The sequence below is a fragment of the Panulirus ornatus genome, chromosome 43 (genome assembly GCF_036320965.1).
Source record: "Panulirus ornatus isolate Po-2019 chromosome 43, ASM3632096v1, whole genome shotgun sequence".
Classification (NCBI taxonomy): Eukaryota; Metazoa; Arthropoda; class Malacostraca; order Decapoda; family Palinuridae; genus Panulirus; species Panulirus ornatus.
The window spans coordinates 21,814,416-21,834,911 of NC_092266.1; the positions used below are offsets into that span (position 1 = coordinate 21,814,416).

General features: G+C 39.0%; 1 protein-coding gene across 3 annotated transcripts in view; it reads right to left on the reverse strand.

Moving 5' to 3' along the window:
• Positions 1-514: 514 nt before the first annotated feature.
• The window catches only part of LOC139762385 (uncharacterized), a 152,870-nt gene continuing 132,888 nt past the window's right edge, over positions 515-20,496 (reverse strand). For 2 of the 3 annotated variants that reach the window (XM_071687212.1, XM_071687211.1), the window contains 2 exons: positions 17,742-18,319; positions 515-10,250 (listed from right to left, as the gene is read on the reverse strand). In XM_071687212.1, the coding sequence (XP_071543313.1) occupies positions 9,809-10,250; positions 17,742-18,319 (1,020 nt within the window). In that variant the 3' untranslated portion in view covers positions 515-9,808. Of the gene's footprint in view, positions 10,251-17,741; positions 18,320-20,496 lie in introns of those variants that run through there. The other variant, XR_011715705.1, reaches the window with a different exon arrangement.

The following is a 20,496-nucleotide window of genomic DNA, read 5'->3' on the forward strand; positions in this document are numbered from 1 at the left end:
TAACTAGATAGAACCAATTCTAGTATTGGATCCAAGGATGAAAATCAGGAATGGATAACCAAGGTGTAAGCCTGCCTAACATTTATGAAGTTCACACTGCATTCACTGAATACCTGTGGCTTGCATGGATGCAACATAGTAACAAGTTCTTAAAAGCTTGTAGGCTTAGAACCTGCTGACAAAGCAAAAACAAAATCATACTTCTCTGAAGGCAAGTTTGCTGTTACATCAATAATACATGATACATAATGCTCTTATGTGATGATGGAAAGCATGAAATTTCAGTATCTACTACACACTATGTATCATATCACTGTTACTCTTGCCCATGACACACCAAAAATGATGCTTATATGACAAAATGCTATGAAGAGTGGACCGTGGCAGCAAATGACTCTCGCATAGCAAATGTGCAAAATAATTCATTTTACCCCTGCTCTTCATCTTGGGTGCCTTGCCACTAAGGCTTACATTAAAGGCTTATCATACTTTCCATGTTAAACATAAAATCTAATTGCACTATTTCCAACTTTAATATATCACAATCTATACAAAACATTCAAAACAGATTTGCAGTAAAGTGAAACTATATACATATCAAATGATTCAAAATTTCTGTAAACGTATGGCATTGATGCATTAACTGTCGAAACAGCTGAGGACAGTAAGTTGCATTAGCAACTGGGTTTAAAGTGTTGGCTTGAAAATAAAGACTATGACACTCTTGCCTGGGGATAGTTATGACTAATTTCTTAAATTTTCGCTTGTAAGTAATATCCAAATGAATTCTGTCTAGCAATTATAGAAACTGGATTCTAGCTCACACAGTCCAATCCAGAGAAAAGAAATCTAAGAGATCTTTCTTGATTGAGAGAAATATCATTGTGAATGAATTGAAATGTGCAATGTGTTATCAATATTTTCTAGCTTATAGTACTGGAGGTATGAAAAGTACTAGCACTAAGAGGTATGAAAATACTAAAGAATGTTTTAATCTCTGGAAAAATCTTGCTAAGATGGCTAGTTCTTCCTCTGATCAAATACCCCATGAAATTTGAATGCTTAAGATGCATCCACATGCCAGGTGCTTTTGATATCAACGATCAAAGGATATGATAACCATTCTAGAATATATTTCCATAACACACGTGTTTAATGCCACAAATAATGTAATAATCATTGAATATATCAGGTAGTTGCATAACATCAACTAATTTGTTTCTTTTATTAAATTCATAAGATGGACCCACTCCAGCTCAACCTGAAACATTATCTATGCAAAACGTAGGTTTTGAAAGTTGAAAATCTTTTTCTCTCTGAGACAATGTACCGCAAGCACAAGATACATTTCTTGGAAATATACAGGCTAGGATTCTGTCCAGCCTCATATCAAATGAGGAGGTAGCAGCTTATGTTCACTTTGCGAATATTTCAGCAGTATCCAAAGACAAAACTTGTCTCATCTGGGTCTGCCCTAAGTTGATCAGCAACCACCACTAGTTTCATGTTGCCAACTTACCTCACACCAACCACTCAAATATTTGACCTCAAATATTTCATTTCTAACACATCCACCCCCTCCCTACAACTCTATCAATAGTCCACGCCTTGCAACCATTATATTATAATATGAATGAAACCATGAGGTTAATGGAATATGATAAGTTCCCAAGTGCACTTTTGTGTAATGATCTCATCATCAGGGTAGATACAAGAATGAGATAGAAGACATAAAATAGTCAGTTAATATCAAGACAGAGATGGAGGTAAGACGCCATTGGTAAACAAACATTACTGGATGGTGGTATTCAGGTTGGTGGTGATCAGGTCTGGCATCATGCATGTCATAAAATTTCTATGATGTGGAAAGGAAAGAGTACTATTTACAAATTTTGCCTATGACAAAGCTATCAAGTCTGTATAGACCTTCACTAATATAAATGTTACAATTCTTTGTGTATTTAATTATAGAAGATTCAATTACATTTCTTGTGGTAAAGGACTTAGACTTAATAAATGAATTAGTATTACTCTACTTAATACAGTGGTCATAATATCTAATATGATTAAACAAAGCATGTGATTCTTGTCCTGTTCTTTTACTATATTCACGTTGCTTAAGTCTAACATAAAGATCCCTACCAGTCTGCCCAACATAAAACATATTACAATTTTTACAAAGTATTCTGTAAACACAGCATTCAGAATTTACTGGTGAGTTTTGGATTAATATAATCTTTACAGTATTGTTATTGCTGAAGGCTACATTTCCATTAAAGGATTTGATTTAAGCAACCTGGGAAGTAATGTAAAATTATCACTAAAAGGGCAAACTACAAGATTCTTGGTATCAAGGATAGGTTTGGGTTTAATTCTATAAAATGATTTCTTTGCCAACTTAAGAGAATTATCAATGTAAGATCTAGAATAATTCAACCTGGATCCAATAGAATATACCTTCTCAAACTCATCATCAATAAATTCCGGACTGCACGTATGTAATGCCCTAAGGAACATTGACTGGAGTGATGATAGCCTAACTCTGTCACACTGAGCTGAGTAATAATGAATATAAGAACAAACATTGGTATGTTATGAAAACTCTTATATACATTTATTTCTGTTTGTTTGACTCAGGTAACCATCTTTTCTTTCTGCCTCACCCACATGTGGACTACTGTCATTCTGTCCACAAGAACACAATCTCTAACATAAATAACACTTAACAACACTTACCTCACACGGCTTGTTCTTCATAATTCTAGATTTTCCTGCAGTGAGCAGTACGTGCTAGCCCTGCCTTTTGGCAAAATGGTGGGAGCAGTGGAGAGAGGTAGCAGGTAGGAACATTTAGGTATGAACGTTAGGTAGAAGGAGAAGGCAGGAACAGTAGGCAGGAGCAGTAGGTAGAAGTAGCCAATGGGAACATTAGGTAAGAGTCTCTGCAAACACCGCACTAGAGTTGCTCTCTGCCAGTGGCCTGTTAAGGGTGAGGCACCAAAGGATAAGAAGTGGCAAAGGCATTCACTAGTTATGGAGACTCCATTGCCATGAACACCCTCTTGAGGGAATTCCAGTTGGGAACAGGCATCAGATATAAATATACTGACATTTTCACTGGTGAGCAACACGACGTAACCACCATGAAGAAGATACTGAGCAATTACTACTACATTGCTATGTATTCTCTATACAAAGATGTATACACAGCATCAAAACACTTTAGACATTAGGTTCTAACCAGAGGATGTAATCAGCTTTCTGAAAACTACCACTGCATCACATAAGGATGTAATTCACTCCTAGGGCTGGAGATAACTAAATGTGTGACAGGTCGGATCTTGAAATGGACGTAAGTTTGATGTATGTCAGCATTGCATGTAAAATTCGTATTGTAAAATTCTATACCCATACAGCATTCTTTTAACCTAGTCAATTTCTATCATGATTGTCTCTCTCTACCTTTTACTGGAGACTCTATAGTTCATGGACTGATTCATCAAAACTTTCAATGAACTTTTCGGCAGCTCTTTCGTCAGCACTTGCTACTTCATCTGTGACTCACACATTGTGCAAGACATATCTTCTTATGAATCTACTGAACCATGACTTGCTGTGGATCTCCCGCTTGCTCCTTCAAAGTCTCTGAAAGACTTCTAGCTTTCGCCTGAATTATCAATAGCTAAAAGCTACATGTTTTTGAATTTGATCTTCCATCCACAGCATCAAAAACTTTACCATTTCATGGATGGGCCCTTGTCGTTGCTTTGTTATCATCGCAGATTTCATACTTGCCAAACCTTTCACTGCTTCATATATTTTATCTTTGTCCTTTACAATTGTTGAGACCATCAAATGGGAAAACTGTACATCATATGCAATCACATGAACTTTTTTCCTCCTTCATTTTGGGTGATTACCTTCATTTTCAATTCCAAATCAAGCGTCTTCAGCTTGTTGCTAGAGTTATCAACTTTTCAGTTATGAGTGGCTTTCTACACATAATTTTCATTTTTTATACATATACATATTTATCATTCTGCATTATACATGACAGCTAGAGAATGAGTGTGAACGAATGTGGCCTTTGTTGTCTTTACCTAGCACTACCTCGCGAACATGCGGGGGGAGGGGGTTGTTATTTCAAGTGTGGCGGTGTGGCGACGGGAATGAATAAGGGCAGACAGTATGAATTGTGTACCTGTGTATATATGTATATGTCTGTGTGTGTATATATATGTATACATTGAGGTGTATAGGTATGTATATGTGCGTGTGTGGATGTGTATGTATATACATGTGTATGTGGGTGGGTTGGGCCATTCTTTCGTCTGTTTCCTTGCGCTACCTCGCTAACGCAGGAGACAGCGACAAAGTATAATAAATAAATGAAAATATATAATTCTTGAATCCCTGAACTCTGACTAATGGAAAAGGGATATCTTGCCTCAGCTAAAACCTTATGGCATGCTAGGAGCTTCAGGAATGTGTACAAAGGGGCTTCCTAATGGGGTTGGGGCTCAAGACAAGAGCCACCCACAGAATCAAAAACAAAAAGGTCAGTAGTGACGAATAGAACTAGGTGGGCTTAACCTACTTGGTTCCTAGGTATTACTGGACTCCTCCTGCTCGAGGGTACACCAAGAGTGAAAAGTCACCTTTGGTGAGTCTGTATCTTTGGAAGTAGACTCTTGTCAAAACCCTTGTTACTCCAAAATTTCCTTGCTGTTGTAAGCAGCACAGCCCTGGGCTGCAGGAGCCTCGTGAAAGGTTTAGGGTAACACCAGGATTGTTTTAGAGAACTGGTCCTGGGGTGATTATAAATAAAATGTAAATGAACTTGCTTCCTATCAATCTCAATCTGTAAATCAAGAGAAACAGGAAAAGGTTTAGAAATCACAACCAAATATGGCCCTGGAAAAAACTTTTCTATAAACCATTCTCCCCTTTTCAAGGAAGAACTTTTGCCCCTGCAAGGGATTACTTAATTTCAATCCCTCAGGGTGAAACTGTTCCCCCAACATATCACAGTATAATGGTCAAGGCATGGGACTATCCATACAGCCAGCATCCTTGTCATGAAGCAATGGATCAAACCACCTTACCAAGGAAAAGGGGAGGAATTACCTTACTTCCAATCTCTTGGGGTGGCCCTGTACCCCAATATATCAAAGAATAATTGTCAAGATATGGGATGAGTGTGTACAAGAGAAGTGGTAAGGATAGATATAACAGTTCCTGGAACCATTCAATATCACAGATTCCAAAAAAGATCGGAGGCCACTTAGTTTCAAATTTCATGTGACTTGCAAGATTGGGTGGATCTGCTTCATCTGTAGCATCAATTCCACATGGTGGTATTTCAAGTAAATGGGACAAGACCAATACCAAGGTGCAGCCATTCAGTTCAGACTTGTGTGACAAAACCAAACCAGCACAAGCAGGAAATGATTCAGAAGGTTTTGCCAAGTTCCATGCCCATCTAATGCCTTCCTTTGAAAGTAAAGGACGTGGGATTCCTCACAAAAAGCCACCAACACCTAAAAAAGTTGTTACTGTCAGCCTTATGGTTGAGGAGTGTGGGAATTCTAAGCAAGAACACACACAAAGAAAGTTGGAGGAACAAGCCTGTCTAGAAAAAAAGTAGTGGAAATTCCTTGCCTGTTCTGATGCTGTTTTACATATGCGCCATTTGTCCCTCAAAAATAAAAAAAACACTTACTGACATATCTGGATTTACACTCAAAACAGAAGTTAGAGCCAGTGAACAAATGGAATATGAATTGCATCACAAGAGAAAGGAAGATGAAATACTGGCTGCTAAAAGAGATCAAGAGAAGAGGTAGGAGGAAGAAACTGAAGAAATAACTAGAATTCGTCATAATACCATCCATAACGCTAATCCCATTCATAAATACAAGCCTCTTGTTATTGAACATGCACCACAACCACCTACTGTCCCCAAATCTCCAAACTTTGCAACCAAATCAAATTGGCGATATCAAGAACAAGGGCAAACTTGACTTTAAGCATATCATCTACAACATTCACAGCAGAGTAACTAGACAAGTACCAGAACTGTGGTAAAATAATTTTTTTAAGGTTTTACACCTGACACAGACTACTACAGTGAGTGAGTGTATACTCGCTCACTGTATAATGCATGTTATAGATCTACCCATTTAGGGAAAGTGAATTAATCAAACTGGCGTATAGAAGACACGTTGTGTGTTGATGCTATGGTAGTTTATTTACATCTTGCCTCCTTAAAGACTTGGAATTTCATTTTTCATTAACTTTTATATCATTGGTAATATCTTTTTAAGTAGTATTTTGTTTCTTAGTAAAATAATTTCTTGTAAGTCATTTAGTTTTATCTAGGGTTGAGGGAGAAAGAATACTTTTCACATATTCCCTGCATGTCACATAAGGTGACTAAAAGGGGTGGGAGCAGTAGCTAGAAATCCTCCCTTCCAGCTTTTACTTTTCCAAAAGCAAAAACGGAGAAGGGGGCCAAGTGAGGATTTTCCCTCCAAGGCTCAGTCCTCTGTTCTTGACACTACCTCAATGATGCAGGAAATGGCAGATATGTATGAAAAAAGGTATATTCATAACTTTCACAAAGTGTAATTTTTGGCTCTCTGGAATGAGCCAGAAACTATAGACATGTCTGGGCTGTTTTTCCCTGGATGGTTCTTTTGATGTTAATGTGTGACTCAGGATTTTGCAGCACATTTGATGCACTATCCTGTTACACTAACTTAGCTATTGAATGTTCTGTGGTTCTATTCTTCCTAGTGCCACTTTAAATGAATTTGTTTATGCTTGTTATTAATTTCAAATCTTTTCCAAATTTGTTTAATCTGAAGTCTATACATTTACTAGAAGTGTGTATTCTGAGACTGAGTTGTATGAAACTACTATGTGTGTGGCATCATCAGCAAAAATGTTAATACACATCTTTTTTCCAATTGCAAGAGGGATATCAGCTATGTATGCAATGAATAAACACATTGCCGTCTTTATGGTCTTAGCATGATTTCACACATCCCATACGTATCATATACATATTCTCTAAAGTATTTCAAGTATTTCTTAAAGGTCATTATCATCAATGACATTTACAAATAATTCATACACACACGGTATTATTTAAAAAGGGATAAATAACCATATCATTATTGAATCTATAAACAAGAGTACAGAACAAACAGTTTCTTTTACAGTGAAGCTGCTTACTACAGTGACTGTACATCATGCCCTCTGAAATGATGTTGCAGTAATGCTCTTTTTGATGTTTTAGGGGTGTTTATGATGTGTGATATTTTCTCCAGCTATAATGTTCATTTCCCAACAACATCTATGGGTAAGATTTGGAATCATATATCAGCTGGGAATTCATGAGGGAAAAGAAGTTGAAGCTCACAAGAGTGGCATGATACACTGCAATATATAATACAATGACAGTGGCAAGTTGCAATAAAATGGTTAGAAAACTATTGGTTGCACCAATGAATAAGCTGAACCCCTCCAGCAATAGCATATTTCCCCCCCCCCCCCCAAAAAAAAAGATAAAACTATATAAAAGGGAAAATAGAATAAACCCTAAAAGAAAAACAGAGAGGGTGAGGTTGAGAAAACACACGTGACATGACACCACCTGCAAGTAATTCAATAATTCTGGTATTACTGTATCATGTCAAATATAAAACTACCTATTGTATCAGTTAGCCTGTCAAGAATAAAACAAAAAATGCTACAAATAAATAAAATGAAAGAAAGGAGTACTAATCCATAACAGCCAACTGCACAGCACAAGCCAATACATACGTCAGCTCTGGAAACCAAGAAATGGGTGAACTATGGGTGGTTGGTGTGAGGTGGGCCAGTGATGTCAGCCTGCTGACATATGCTGAATGGCTAAGGGTGGAACCTGATAAAATAATGACTGATAATACAATAGTTATTCGCAAATATGAGGCTGGTCTGGGTCCCAACTACAACATTTCCATGAAATGTATCTCATGCTCAAGGGGCAAACCACACAGAAGAGAACACATCGAGCACAATATACACTGTTCTTTGGTCAAAAAAGTCCAATTTGAAATACAAAAAACTAAGATTCAAATTTGAACAATTTTTGACATTTACCACTACATGCAAGGCCAGAATCCTCGACTACACCATATGACTCATTTAACAGCAATTTATGCCACTTCTTCTTCAGTCAATCCACCATTTGTTTCATGAGACTAATTCATTAAGCCAATACTTTACTTTTGTACATGTGCTCTCTTATCACAAGATGCAACTGCAGTGTAATTTTTCATTTACAAAATATCAAAAGCATACATGCATTCAGGTCAGAAATTGGACCTCTAAAAAACTGAGTGTCCCTGGATCTTGCTACATAGAGAACATGAATATGCTAAGTGTTTATGGTATGTGGGATCATGTAACAGGTGTCTAGACAAAAGTCCTACAAAACATGTTTCTCTTTTGGTGGTGTATCAGTACCCCTAAATTCTACAAAATAAAGATTTTTAGATGTATTTCTATCAGTTGTTTACGTGGAGGAGTTTCCTTGGTTAGAGAAAGTATCAAACACTCATTACGTCTTACATATCAAAAGATCACATTACCACAGAATGACATAAAACAACAGTTCCTTTGGATACCTCTACTGAGGACCTAGGAGATTCAAATATTGCCTTCAGAATGACTAAATTCACTTGGTCAAGACCACAAACCAAAATCTTGTAATGCTTAAATACACCTCACTAAGCCTACTTAATATGTGCATGGCTTATGTTCTGTAAGTTTCTTCAATGCATATAAAGAATAATGATACAGCCTTTAGCACTGAAAGAACCACAAGAGAGGTGTGTTATCTATGAACTAGGTAATGAGCCAAGAAATTGGTTCCAGGTTACTAATTTACTATATCTGCATGGCATAATTTTACACGTACATTAGGAAACAGTCTTTATGCTGGTTTTCTACTTCCTTAATTAATGTGTGAACCCGGCACTAAATATCTTAGTTGTATCTTGGGGACTTCATTTTGCATCACTGGGACAGCTGCCCAAGTCTGTCCCCAGTTTTGTCTCTAGTGAACATTACTAGGGACAAAATAGTTTATACTGGTAATATTAAAGCTATGAACTGTGATCCTCCTCTACCTGTGCGTGTATCTGATTGCTCATCACTCAGTATGTATAAAAAAGCTCTGCATTAGGAAACAAAAATAGCTCAAACCACTGGAAGAACAAATGCAAGTATCACATCAAGCTGCTCCAATATGCTAGTGAACAGAGATGAGGATGACCACTGACAGGCAAGTGATAAAGGAAGGCATTCACACTGACATTACACTCAACGCCTGCCTCCACAAACGAGGAAGATTATTTCTTTATGCTTGAGGCTATCCACTTATCTGGTTTTCAACTGCAAAAATTACACATAGCACCTATACAGTAGGCAGAGTTGAGCAATATGCCAAATACAACTCAACCACATGAAACTATCGTGTAGATTCCCCCAAAACTGATGATCTAAGGATGTATATTCTTGGAAGCAGTGGGCTACCACCTGTCAAGTCAAGATTTTGCCACACGGCTTCAAGGCATCAGCTCTTCTACTGCAGCAGATGAAGGTATAGTCTATGATGAAAACTTTCATTTTGGAGATTGAGTTTCAAGTGGATTTATGGAAGAAGTCTGGTAAAAGAAAAAAGAACTTTGAAGTTCTTCATTCATGCAGTGTCACTAAAATACTACGAGGTAAGTTGAAAGATGAGGTGCCGAGGTCACGCATATCCCATTGGTGAGAGACCCAATATCTTCGTAAGATTAGCTTCATCCCACTCAGGTGAAGTGGGTGATGACATACTCACAGGTGGACACACCTGCTGGGAGGAGTCTTGTCTCTCATATGATGGACCTGACCAAGGATTACCTCCTAATACTTCTAGGGGCAAGTCCTTGGGTCGAGAGGATGGCATAGTTGGTTTTATACCTCGAAAAGCAGATCTACCTAGACCACCATCTAATGCTGCCAAAAAATCATGTGCTTCTGGAGTGGGTAAGGGTAGGCCTGGGGCAAGGCTGCGTTGAATAACCACATATAAGGCCATGCTTGTAACCCGGGCTTCATCGACTTCCCCACCAACACTGGACCTCCTCCAAACGTTGACCACTTCAGTACGAATTTCAGAGCTTATCACATCATTCCATAGATGTTGCACTCCTCTGGAAATAAATCTTTTGTTTAATATATCATTAATCAAGAAACATCCACACTGTTGGTATTCTTAACATTAAAGAATGAGTTAGAAAAAAAAATTCCAAGAACAGCAAAGTGCAATAAAACCTAAAGGTCTATATGTGCTCAAAAGTAATACCTTTCTCATATTCACTGACATATCTAAAAAGCAAATGAATGTAAAATATTTTTTCTTGTTTAAATAATGGTAAATCATAAATCCAATATCACTAACTTTAACTCAGTTCCCATTTACATCGCATGATTCAGGAATATACAGGCAAAACACTTCTTAAGGAATTAAACTTAAAAGGAGTCCCCAACTCTGTAAAGGGAATGGACATCTAATTTTCTGGAGGCACTCTTGCTACTAAGCTACCTAATAATAAGTGAAAAAAAAATGAAAATACCATGGAATAAACAATGCAATATATTATTGAGGCCTGAGAAATAAACTATTCATGAAGATCCTCTCAGATTAAGTACTGAAAATGTTAAGAGTATAGCAATTGTGTAATCAAAAGTTACTTTTGAGTATGATTCTTACATTCTCAATGAGATTGGAGTGGAAGTGAATCAAATAAACATTCCTAGATCCTTAGAAAAGTGAGGCAATGTCTATCTACCCACGAGAAGACCAATAAATCCTTTGCCTCCTGTTGATCATCTGAGATTCCTGAATGACGATATCATGTTGACCATATAAAAGCCTAAAAAGTTGTTTGCATAACAAAACCATGGCCTCTTCATTTTTTCTTTGACAACATACTGCTAGTCTTATTGACACTAATAAGGTAAGGGTTATGAACTAAATACTGGTCAGTACAACTACTTGAAGTCAGCCTAGTCATTAAGGACAGGGTAAAAGTATAAAATGCCACAGTGTTTCAGTTGAGGGATGATCTGCAGCAGGGGTTTGTAATGTCACCGTGCCTGTTTAATTGGTTTATGGATGGGGAAGTGGTGATGTGAATGCAAAGGTCTTGGGGAGAGGAGCAGGCACACAACCATAGCTTTTACAATATACTCATAAGATCTTCCACATGGCATTTGTATCAACCTTATTATAAGCTTTCTTCAGATCCATAAATGCCACATATAAATCCTTCTGTTTCCATAGGTATTTCTCACATGCATTCTTTAAAGCAAACACCTAATACACAAATCCTACACCACTCCTGAAACCATACTGTTCCACCTCAATCTGATGCATATATATAACACCATCGGGACCAATACATTTTCAAATCTGCCCATTTTCACACTTCTTGACAATGACTTCCCTTTCCAAACATTCCTCACTGCGCCCAGACCCTATTCCCCCTCACCTATCCCATGACTTACCACTTCCAGGGTTCCATTCACTGCGATGTCCAATCCTAAGTATCTAAAACACTTCACTTCCTCTAAGTTTTCTCCATGCAAATTCATACCCCAACTACCATCTCTTTCCACTTCTAAATCTAATAATTTTGCTTTTATTCACATTTATTCTCACACACACTCTGTCAAACTCAGAAACCAACTTGTGCAGTTTCTCACTTGAATCTGCCTCCTGTGCCTTGTCATCAGCAAACAAATGACTCACCTTCCAGGCCCCCCACCCCCAATGGATTGCATAATTGCCCCGCTCTCCAAAACCCATGCAATTACCTCACACAACACCCTTGGTGTCATCTTACACCCACCTTCACATGGAACCACACACCTTCCTCTTTACCTAATCACACACACACCTTACTCTTGACAAAAAAATCCTCACTGCTTCTAACAGCTTTCTTTACACACCTCATATTTGTAACACCTTCCATAAAGCATCTCTATCAACCTTAACATATGCTTTCTCTGGATCCATAAATACCACATAATATCTTTCTCTTTCTCTAAATATCTCTCATCCACATTCTTCAAAGTAAACACCTGATCCACATATCCTCTACTATTCCTGAAACAACATTGTTTTTCCTCAATCTGATGCTCTGTGCATGCCACCTTTGTCTCAAACACCACACTCCATAAAACTTACAAAGTACATTCTACAAATGTATAACACTGTAAATCAAACACCCACCTTTGTCCCCCTTGCCTTATAAAATGGCAATATGTAGGAATTCAGCCTCTCATCAGGCACCTAACCATAATCCTTATCTGATATACAATGAATATCCTAATCAACCGATCAACAGCATCGTCACCCCCTTTTTCAAGAATTTCACCCAGTACACCCAGACACATCTCAGCTTATGCAATGCTTCCACCACCTCTCCTCTTTTCACTATCCACTAGCCATGACTCTCTCCCTTTGCATACCTCCCTGACCTAAAAACCCTACCTGTGCCACCCTATCATCAAACACAATCGACAGTCCTTCAAGTATTCACTCCATCTCATCATTGCCTGTCACTAATTCCCCATTTGCCCCCTTCACTGATATTCCTACTTGTTCTTGTGTTTTTCTCTATTAATATCCTTCCAAAATAGTTTCATATTTACCCTGAAGTTTGCTAATAGCTGCTCACCTCAAACCTCATACGACCTATTTTTTCACCCCTGGACCTTCCTCCTGATCTCATGCCATTTTCTCTTGCACATCTCCCTATCACATGCACTCCATCCTTCCCTATATGTGTAATCCATACACATCTCTTTCCTCTTTCACTAACAACTTAACATCTTCCTCACTCACTAACCTTTCTCACTGCCCACGTTCCACATGCCTTATACTTCTCTCATACATGCCAGCACTGCTTACCTAAATAACTTCCATTCCACACCCATTCCCCTAGGTTTGTTTATTTTCACCTTTTGCCATTTAATACTCATCCCCTCCTGGTATCTCTTCACACAAGCCCCTGTAGCAAGCTCCCTTATTTTCAAAACCCCATTCTCACCCACATCATTTCCTCTTTTCTGGAAGCCTCAGCAAATCTTCAACTTCACTTCCACCAGCTGCCCCTCTAAGCACATTACCATTCAAGAGTCTCCCTTTTGCATGTCTATCAATGAATTTGTAAACCAATGTTGCCCACCTACCATCATTCCTACTCCATCTATACTTATGCAAATGTCTCTTTTTTAACCTGGTACAGTAATGCCATAATATAGCATAAGTACCGAACACTTTGTACAGTATCAAACTGAGTTATATAGAGACATCCATTTCCATGTATATAGGGGGGTCAGGGACCATAGGTTAATAAGAAAAACATGGAAATACTAAAAATGTTGTGAAAATGATGTACCATATAAAAGTAAAATGTTATCAAAGCAATGAAAATAATGTACAACACAAACAGAAAATGATAGACATGCCTGTTTGTCAAGTCCAAATTTTTTTGGACAATGGAACAAGCTAGATAAAGCTCTGTCAAATATCATTTCTGAATATGTAGATAATCATTAGCTCATGCATTACATAATAAACTACTGAAGAGCTAAAAAAAAATGTAGAGTACACCTAATCCTCAATTTATGACCATCTGTACATAGAATCGGAAAAAATATATAAAAAAGTACTTTGAGTATTTTGAAGGTTTGTTGAATGTGTCTGATGACAGAGTGGCAGATATAGGGTGTTTTGGTCGAGGTGGTGTGCAAAGTGAGAGGGTTAGGGAAAATGATTTGATAAACAGAGAAGAGGTAGTAAAAGCTTTGCGGAAGATGAAAGCCGGCAAGGCAGCAGGTTTGGATGGTATTGCAGTGGAATTTATTAAGAAAGGGGGTGACTGTATTGTTGACTGGTTGGTAAGGTTATTTAATGTATGTATGACTCATGGTGAGGTGCCTGAGGATTGGCGGAATGCGTGCATAGTGCCATTGTACAAAGGCAAAGGGGATAAGAGTGAGTGCTCAAATTACAGAGGTATAAGTTTGTTGAGTATTCCTGGTAAATTATATGGGAGGGTATTGATTGAGAGGGTGAAGGCATGTACAGAGCATCAGATTGGGGAAGAGCAGTGCGGTTTCAGAAGTGGTAGAGGATGTGTGGATCAGGTGTTTGCTTTGAAGAATGTATGTGAGAAATACTTAGAAAAGCAAATGGATTTGTATGTAGCATTTATGGATCTGGAGAAGGCATATGATAGAGTTGATAGAGATGCTCTGTGGAAGGTATTAAGAATATATGGTGTGGGAGGCAAGTTGTTAGAAGCAGTGAAAAGTTTTTATCGAGGATGTAAGGCATGTGTACGTGTAGGAAGAGAGGAAAGTGATTGGTTCTCAGTGAATGTAGGTTTGCGGCAGGGGTGTGTGATGTCTCCATGGTTGTTTAATTTGTTTATGGATGGGGTTGTAAAGGAGGTAAATGCAAGAGTCCTGGAAAGAGGGGCAAGTATGAAGTCTGTTGGGGATGAGAGAGCTTGGGAAGTGAGTCAATTGTTGTTCGCTGATGATACAGCGCTGGTGGCTGATTCATGTGAGAAACTGCAGAAGCTGGTGACTGAGTTTGGTAAAGTGTGTGGAAGAAGAAAGTTGAGAGTAAATGTGAATAAGAGCAAGGTTATTAGGTACAGTAGGGGTGAGGGTCAAGTCAATTGGGAGGTGAGTTTGAATGGAGAAAAACTGGAGGAAGTGAAGTGTTTTAGATATCTGGGAGTGGATCTGTCAGCGGATGGAACCATGGAAGCGGAAGTGGATCATAGGGTGGGGGAGGGGGCGAAAATTTTGGGAGCCTTGAAAAATGTGTGGAAGTCGAGAACATTATCTCGGAAAGCAAAAATGGGTATGTTTGAGGGAATAGTGGTTCCAACAATGCTGTATGGTTGCGAGGCGTGGGCTATGGATAGAGATGTGCGCAGGAGGATGGATGTGCTGGAAATGAGATGTTTGAGGACAATGTGTGGTGTGAGGTGGTTTGATCGAGTAAGTAACGTAAGGGTAAGAGAGATGTGTGGAAATAAAAAGAGCGTGGTCGAGAGAGCAGAAGAGGGTGTTTTGAAATGGTTTGGGCACATGGAGAGAATGAGTGAGGAGAGATTGACCAAGAGGATATATGTGTCGGAGGTGGAGGGAACGAGGAGAAGAGGGAGACCAAATTGGAGGTGGAAAGATGGAGTGAAAAAGATTTTGTGTGATCGGGGCCTGAACATGCAGGAGGGTGAAAGGAGGGCAAGAAATAGAGTGAATTGGAGTCATGTGGTATACAGGGGTTGACGTGCTGTCAGTGGATTGAAGCAAGGCATGTGAAGCGTCTGGGGTAAACCATGGAAAGCTGTGTAGGTATGTATATTTGCGTGTCTGGACGTGTGTATGTACATGTGTATGGGGGGGGGGGGGTTGGGCCATTTCTTTCGTCTGTTTCCTTGCGCTACCTCGCAAACGCGGGAGACAGCGACAAAGTATAAAAAAAAAAAAAAAAAAAAAAAAAAAAAACTTTATTATTATCATACTTTGTCGCTGTCTCCCACATTAGCGAGGTAGCTCAAGGAAACAGACGAAAGAATGGCCCAACCCACCCACATACAAATGTATATACATAAACGCCCACACAAACACATATATGAACAAAAGAATTTTGGATAAAATGTAAAAAACTACAGAATCATATAATAAAGATGTTTAATAAAAAAATGAGATAATCATGACAGAAATTGAGTAGGATACAAGAATCCTGGTTCAGGGCATGTGAAGTGTCTGGGGTAAACTATGGAAAGGCCTGTGGGGCCTGGACATAGATAGGAAGCTGTGGTTTCAGTGCATTACACGCCAGCCAGAGACTGAGTGTGAACGAATGTGGCTTTGTTGTCTGGTTTCCTGGCACTACCTTGCCGAGGCGGGGAGCAACGATGCTGTTTCCTGTGGGGCGGGGTAGTGACAGGAATGGATGAAGGCAAGCAAGTATGAATATGTACATGTGCATGTATGTATATGTATACACATATATGCATACACGCCCAAACACACACATATACATACCTATACATTTCAACATATACATACATATACATACACAGACATATACATATATACACATGTACATATTCATACTAGCTGTCCTTGTCCATTCCCGTCGCAACCCCAACACACGATATGGCACCCCCTCCCCCCGTGAGTGCATGAGGGAGTGCCAGAAAAAGACAACAAAGGCCACATTTGTTCACACTCAGTCTCTAGCTGTCATGTGTAATATAGCGAAACCACAGCTCCCTTTCCACATCCAGGCCCCACAAAACTTTCCATGGTTTACCCTAGACACTTCACATGCCCTGGTTCAATCCACTGACAGCACGCTGACCCCAGTATACTACATCATTCCAATTCACTCTATTCCTTGCATGCCTTTCACCCTCCTGCATATTCAAGCCCTGATTGCTCAAAATCTTATTCACTCCATCCTTCCACCTCCAATTTGGTCTCCACTTTTCCTCGTTCCCTCCACCTCTGACACATATATCCTCTTTGTCAATCTTTCCTCACTAATTCTCTCCATGTGAGCAAACCATTTCAATACACCCTCTTCTGCTCTCTCAACCACACTGAGTGTGAACGAATGTGGCTTTTGTTGTCTTTTCCTAGCGCTACCTCATGTGCATGCAGGTGGAGGGGGTTGCCATTTCATGTGTGGCGGGGTGGTGACGAGAATGAATAAAGGCAGCAAGTATGAATTATGTACATGCGTATATATGTATATGTCTGTGTATGTATACATATGTATACGTTGAAATGTATAGGTATGTATATGTGCGTGTGTGGACGTGTATGTATATACATGTGCATGTGGGTGGGTTGGGGCATTCTTTTGTCTGTTTCCTTGCGCTACCTCGCTAATGCGGGAGACCGACAAAGTATAATAAAAAAAAAAATAATAATGTTGATATGTAAGTAAATGATATATCAATCTTTCACCTTAAAATCATGGTAACTGCAAACCTGTCAACATGAGTGTGCCAGGCATTAACAGCACAACAAAAACCTTAACAATAGGTCCAACATTTTTACTTGATAACTGCATGAGTGAACTTTTCAATTTCAGTCTCCTTACTGTATTTGTCGTGATAACTTATATTTCATCATGGAAAAAATAAACCATACATAGAATTATGTACTATGAAACAGATACAAGTTAGCAAATGAAGTATGAATGCACAACGTTATCAGCGGTTTACATAAAATATTAAGCACAATAAATTCTTTATAAGTGTTAAAATCTACACCAAAGAGAAGACTGATCATCTTGCCCAAAATCTATGATATCTAAAGTTGGCAACATATACATATATAGCTGACACTGATAACAATTATGGGCAAAAAATCTAATAACTGGTCCTTAAACTGTATAAAATCTTGCAATGACAGAGTCAGTCGGTGCATTTATATGACATACACTGATAAACTGATTATCCATTGAATCCTAATTTTTTCAACAGAGATAATGCCATCTCCTGGCAGTGGATTAAAGCATAACCGTAAACTTCAGTCAGTAAAGTACACTACCTTGAAATTAATACAATATCATCACTCAACTGATCTGGGTCACATACCTCAAGATATCTCTGGGGTTATTGGCTGCTAGAAGTGTTTGCGTAAAAAGATGAGGGCCATGGACTGCAGATGAGAATCCAAGAGCCATAAGTGTTGCAGTCAGGCGTCCCCATGCTCCTGCTACCCAGTCAACAGCTTGCTGCGTCTGCGATGTTGGTGATGGAAAGACTCCGGTGTGCAAAGAAGACATATGTCTAATGAGAGAACGGGTCAAGGTTGAAACCATAGGTTCTCTATCATGGCGCAGTTGTACCCAAAGCACTCCACCTTCAAGTTGCCCTCCACCTGGCCTTCTCCAAGCATCCATGGTAACCAAGACTGTTCCACTGTTGACTCCCTGAACCATAGCCCACACTCCAGGCCAGGCTTCTCTTGAAACATGCTCCATAACAACAAGACCTCCCCCACTTTCCACAACACCTCGGACACACTCTGAACTGGATACCCTTCCACCTCCCATATCTATCCTGGTAACTCCAACCCCACCACCATTCTTTAAGTATGCGAGGCTTCTTACCAGGGAACGTTTCCCACTGTCTTGAGGACCATAAACAACCACACACTGTGACTGCTCAATCTGAAAAATAAACGAAAGTGCTGACAGTATCTAGGTGGGAAGCATACATGAATATTGCTTAAAGTGGTAATAAAAAGAAGGAGGCAAGTATGGAGTGCTCATCCTCCTCAGTGGCTCAGGCTGGGGTATCTGAATGTACGTAGATATCACCAGAACGAGTACAGAGGAGAGATAAGTAGTATGTTCAGGGAGAGAAATTTTTATGTTCTGGCTTTGTGTGAGGTAAACTCAAGGGAAGAGGAAAGAATGGCATGGGAATGTCCAAGGTGTGAAGTTTAAAATTAGTGTGATGGCAAGAGCAAAGGAGTAGGTGGCACTTTTGCTGAAGGAGTAGTCATAGGCATGTGTAAAAGAGTACGCAAGAGGAAACTAGTTTCAGATAGATGTGGACGAGAATGAAAGTGGGTGATGTAGCAGTTGAAGGTATAATTCAGAACATGGTTTTCTCATATTCATTTATCATTTCCTGCACAGCAATGTAGCACCAAGAACAAACAAAGAAAGGCCAAATTTGCTCAAAATCCTTTCTTTTTCTGCCATACATATTGCACCAATGAGGCACCCCCTACCAAGAGTAAATCCCCCAAAACCTTTACATGGTTTCCACTGATTATTTCATCCTCTTCATATATCTAACCCATTTAAGCACACCCTCCTTCGTTCTCTCAACCACCTTCTTCTTACTGCAATACTTCTCTCTTACTCTCTATCATTTCTTAATCAATCAACCCTTCTCACACCACATACAGTTTTCATGTACTTCACGTTCAACATATCTACTCTCTCTTGTATTTTTTCACTTACTGCCTATGCCTCACATTTATAAAAATCTGTCAGGGATACTATACCATTAAATGTACCCACCTTTGCTCTCACAGACAGTGAGTGACCTCTCCAAACACTCCATGTACACAGGACCTAAGCCCCCTGACCCACCCTAAAGCTTAATCAGCTCCCATGGTTTTGTTCACTGTCTCCCTAAAACCATGCCAAATCTCACTTGGGTACTACGTTCTTTGTGGAAAGTCATCCATTTGCCTTCTTCATATCTCATCAACCTTACATTGCTCTTTGGTTCAGTGCCTGCTCTCTCTCTCTCTCTCTCTCTCTCTCTCTCTCTCTCTCTCTCTCTCTCTCTCTCTCTCTCTCTCTCTGCTTCAATACTCTTTTCTTCTACTTGTTTTTAGTACTGTTAAGGCAGACCATCTCACTTGGACCTTTGGGCTGTGTATCTATGTAACTCGCTCTCTCTGAAAGGAATGAAGTTTGCCCTTTTTATTCCCTCGGCACTTTGCCAATCTCCAGCGACATCTTAAACAGAATGAAGTTTCAAGATGGGGTGAAAATATGGGAATAATGGGTCCTAAAAGGATGATGAAGGTGTATATGATTGGTGAGTGGAGGGGAAGAAGGAAGGCCAAGGGTGAGGTATGAGGCATTATGACAGTGAGAGGAACATATGCAAGTCTGAATGAGCAAGGTTGAACAGGAAGGTAAACAGAGCAGATTCTGCACAAAGAACAATCTACTGAACTGTGGTAAGCAGGACTGACTGAATATATATATGTATACCCAACTTATATATGAATACCCAACATATCAAAGAAATATATAGGATAGATAAACAGTCCTAAAAAACAGAAAAAATATAAACACTAAAACACAAGGTGGGCTGCCTTATCAATCTACACTTACCAAGTCAACATCTTTTACTTAACTGCAACCTTAACACAATGATACTGAAACTGTATTCAAACATTAATTTATTAAAATACTTATCCTCCATGCTTCGAAACTTTTCGGACAAAACTTTTTCACTTCATAAGTTACAATTTTTCTCTTCACTTCCCCATAAACCTTCAGAAGTAACATACTTCCCTCGATAATATCTATCACTGAATCAATCCTTATGATAATCACTACATCTTTCATATAAGTCAAATAGGTCTCATTATTTTCAAATGTAATGTGGGTGGATAATATACATAAGGCCTCTGAATATCACTTACAAATATTCTCAACCTTGCAACCCTTGCCAAGTAAATCAATCCCTAGATCTTTCAGTCTAGTTATACAGGTCTCATAATTTACAATTCAATTGGGTGGATTAAGTACACAAAGCCTCTGAACTTATTTGCACACACCCACAACCCTTGCTAAGTGTGTTACAAAAGATT